The following is a 2,102-nucleotide window of genomic DNA, read 5'->3' on the forward strand; positions in this document are numbered from 1 at the left end:
TGGGATGGGATGGATGGGGTGGGATGGGATGGGATGGATGGGATGGGATGGGATGGGATGGGATGGGGTGGGATGGGGATGGAATGGGGTGGGATGGGGATGGCAATGAGGGTGAGGATGGAAGGGGTGTTGCTTGGGGACTGAATGGGATATGGGTAGGATGGGAAAGCTCTTTCCTATGGGAAGTGCCAGGCTCTAAAAAGCCCCAAAGGGGATCCCGAAAGAGTTGCTTTCTGGTGCTGTGCAGCTTGCCTCAAGACGCTGTGGTGGTGCTGTGGGGCTGCTATGCAAAGTGGGTGAGGAATGCCCCAACTTCAGGGCTCCCCAATCCCTGCAGGGTCTCCCGGTGCTGCCATGGAGGGGTCTTCAGTGCTCAGCCCCTCCTCATGGCAGAAACGGCGCGCCTGGGCCCGGCAGAGCCGCTGCTGGAGGACCACAGTGGTGGAGGAGGAGGCGGCTGCAGCCATGCAGGACATCCCAGAGCTGCAGTCACCCCACCTGGACGACGTCTTCCTCGAAGGTCCGCGATGCCCGCGTGCAAACGGGGGTCTGCGCACGGGATGCGTGCGTGCAGAGGGTTGTGTGCTCACCAGCGCATCGTTTCACGTGCTGCGTGTGTGTGTGCAGTGCACATCAGTGCTTGCAAGCGGCTGTGCACGTCCCTGAGCTTGGCAGCCAGCTCTGCACCGCGCCGAGTTGGTGACCACAGCAAACCCGGCTCCCTCGTGCTGCTTTATCTCATCTCTGCTCCCCGCAGGAAGCTCCTCCAGCAAGATAGAGACGTGGCTGCAGGACTGCGGGTGAGCTGCGGGGCCATGGGGGGCACGGTGCCTCCCTGTCCGTTCCTTGGGGCTTTCTGCACCCGGGGGGGGGGATGCTGGAGCCGCACAGGAGCTGCAGGCACGCATGCATCGTGCAGGAGGCACCGCTGTCCCTTCGCTCCGTGCTCAGCCACTCTGGTGCTGGGGGTGCTGTGCTCACCCTCTGAGCGTCCCCCCCCGGCCACGCCGTCCAACCCAACCTCATCCCCATCCCTCACCCCTCATCCCACCGTGCTCAAATCCCCCCTTTCCCAACCCCGCACCCCCAGCACGGTGCAGTGCAGCACTGCTGGACCTCACGGGGTTTTGCTCCGGGTTCAGGTCGTCCTTGGAGGCGCTGCCAGAGGAGCTGTGCTCACTGGGTCCCTACGGTAGGTGGGCGCTCTGTGGGCACAGCATGGAGGGGCTGAGGGTGGGGGTCTCCCCTCTGATCCCTGTCGCCCCTCGGGGTGATGCTGTCTTGCAGGCTGTGGGAGCAGCAGCACCAGCTTTGAGGACGACCTGACGCTGGGAGCTGAAGGTAGCAGCCACCCCCGGGGGTCCTTTCCTGTTCCCAACGCTCTGAGCATCCCTGGAGGATGCAGGGACAGGGAGCACACCTATGGGGAGAGGCTGTTTGTCCCGGATGGTTTCGCTGCAGTCAGAGGGGCTGCAGACACAGGGCCTGTCCCCAAACCTCCCCAGATGTCCCCTTCCATTCCCTGCCACCTCTCTGCTTCCTTTTTGCAGCTCTTCTGCTACCAGGCAACGATCAAACCTTCGGCAGGTGAGGGCAGGACCCCATCCCTGCACATCCCCACCTCTCAGCCCCGCTGCTGCCAGCGCTGCTCTGTCCCCAGGGTTGTCCCCAGGCCGTGACACCAAGTAGCATCTCTCCATGCAGGGCTCTGCAGGGCGGACGCCTCAGCCTGGGGCACAGCATGGCATCCAGCGCGCCCTCGGGCCTCACCAACCGGACCGGCTCCAGGTGGGGACCCTGATGGGTGCGGGGTCGTCCTCCCATGAGACCCATTCCCACAACAACCAAACCCTAAATCCACCCTACATCCACCTTATATCCAACCCTACATCCACCCTAAATCCAACCCTACATCCACCCTACGCCCAACCCCACATCCAACCCTATATCCACCCCACATCCACCCTACACCCACCCTACATCCACCCTACACACAACCCTACGTCCATCCTTTATCTAACCCTAATTTGACATCTAACTCTAACCCCACATCCACCCCACACCCAAACCCTACACCCAACCCTACATCCACCCCACATCCA

At 62.5% G+C, this 2,102-nt stretch overlaps 1 protein-coding gene across 1 annotated transcript; it reads left to right on the plus strand.

Moving 5' to 3' along the window:
• Positions 1-150: 150 nt before the first annotated feature.
• LOC122193369 (protein TESPA1-like) lies at positions 151-1,788 on the plus strand (the record flags this gene model as incomplete). Its single annotated transcript, XM_042894139.1, has 6 exons — positions 151-520; positions 758-800; positions 1,143-1,192; positions 1,288-1,341; positions 1,551-1,587; positions 1,705-1,788. Coding segments are annotated over exons 1-6 (485 nt in total), but the record flags the coding sequence as incomplete, so codon positions are not given.
• Positions 1,789-2,102: the final 314 nt, after the last annotated feature.

This window comes from Lagopus leucura, unplaced genomic scaffold, assembly GCF_019238085.1.
Source record: "Lagopus leucura isolate 7727_CA_CO unplaced genomic scaffold, USGS_WTPT01 33568-0_obj-0_obj, whole genome shotgun sequence".
NCBI lineage: Eukaryota > Metazoa > Chordata > Aves > Galliformes > Phasianidae > Lagopus > Lagopus leucura.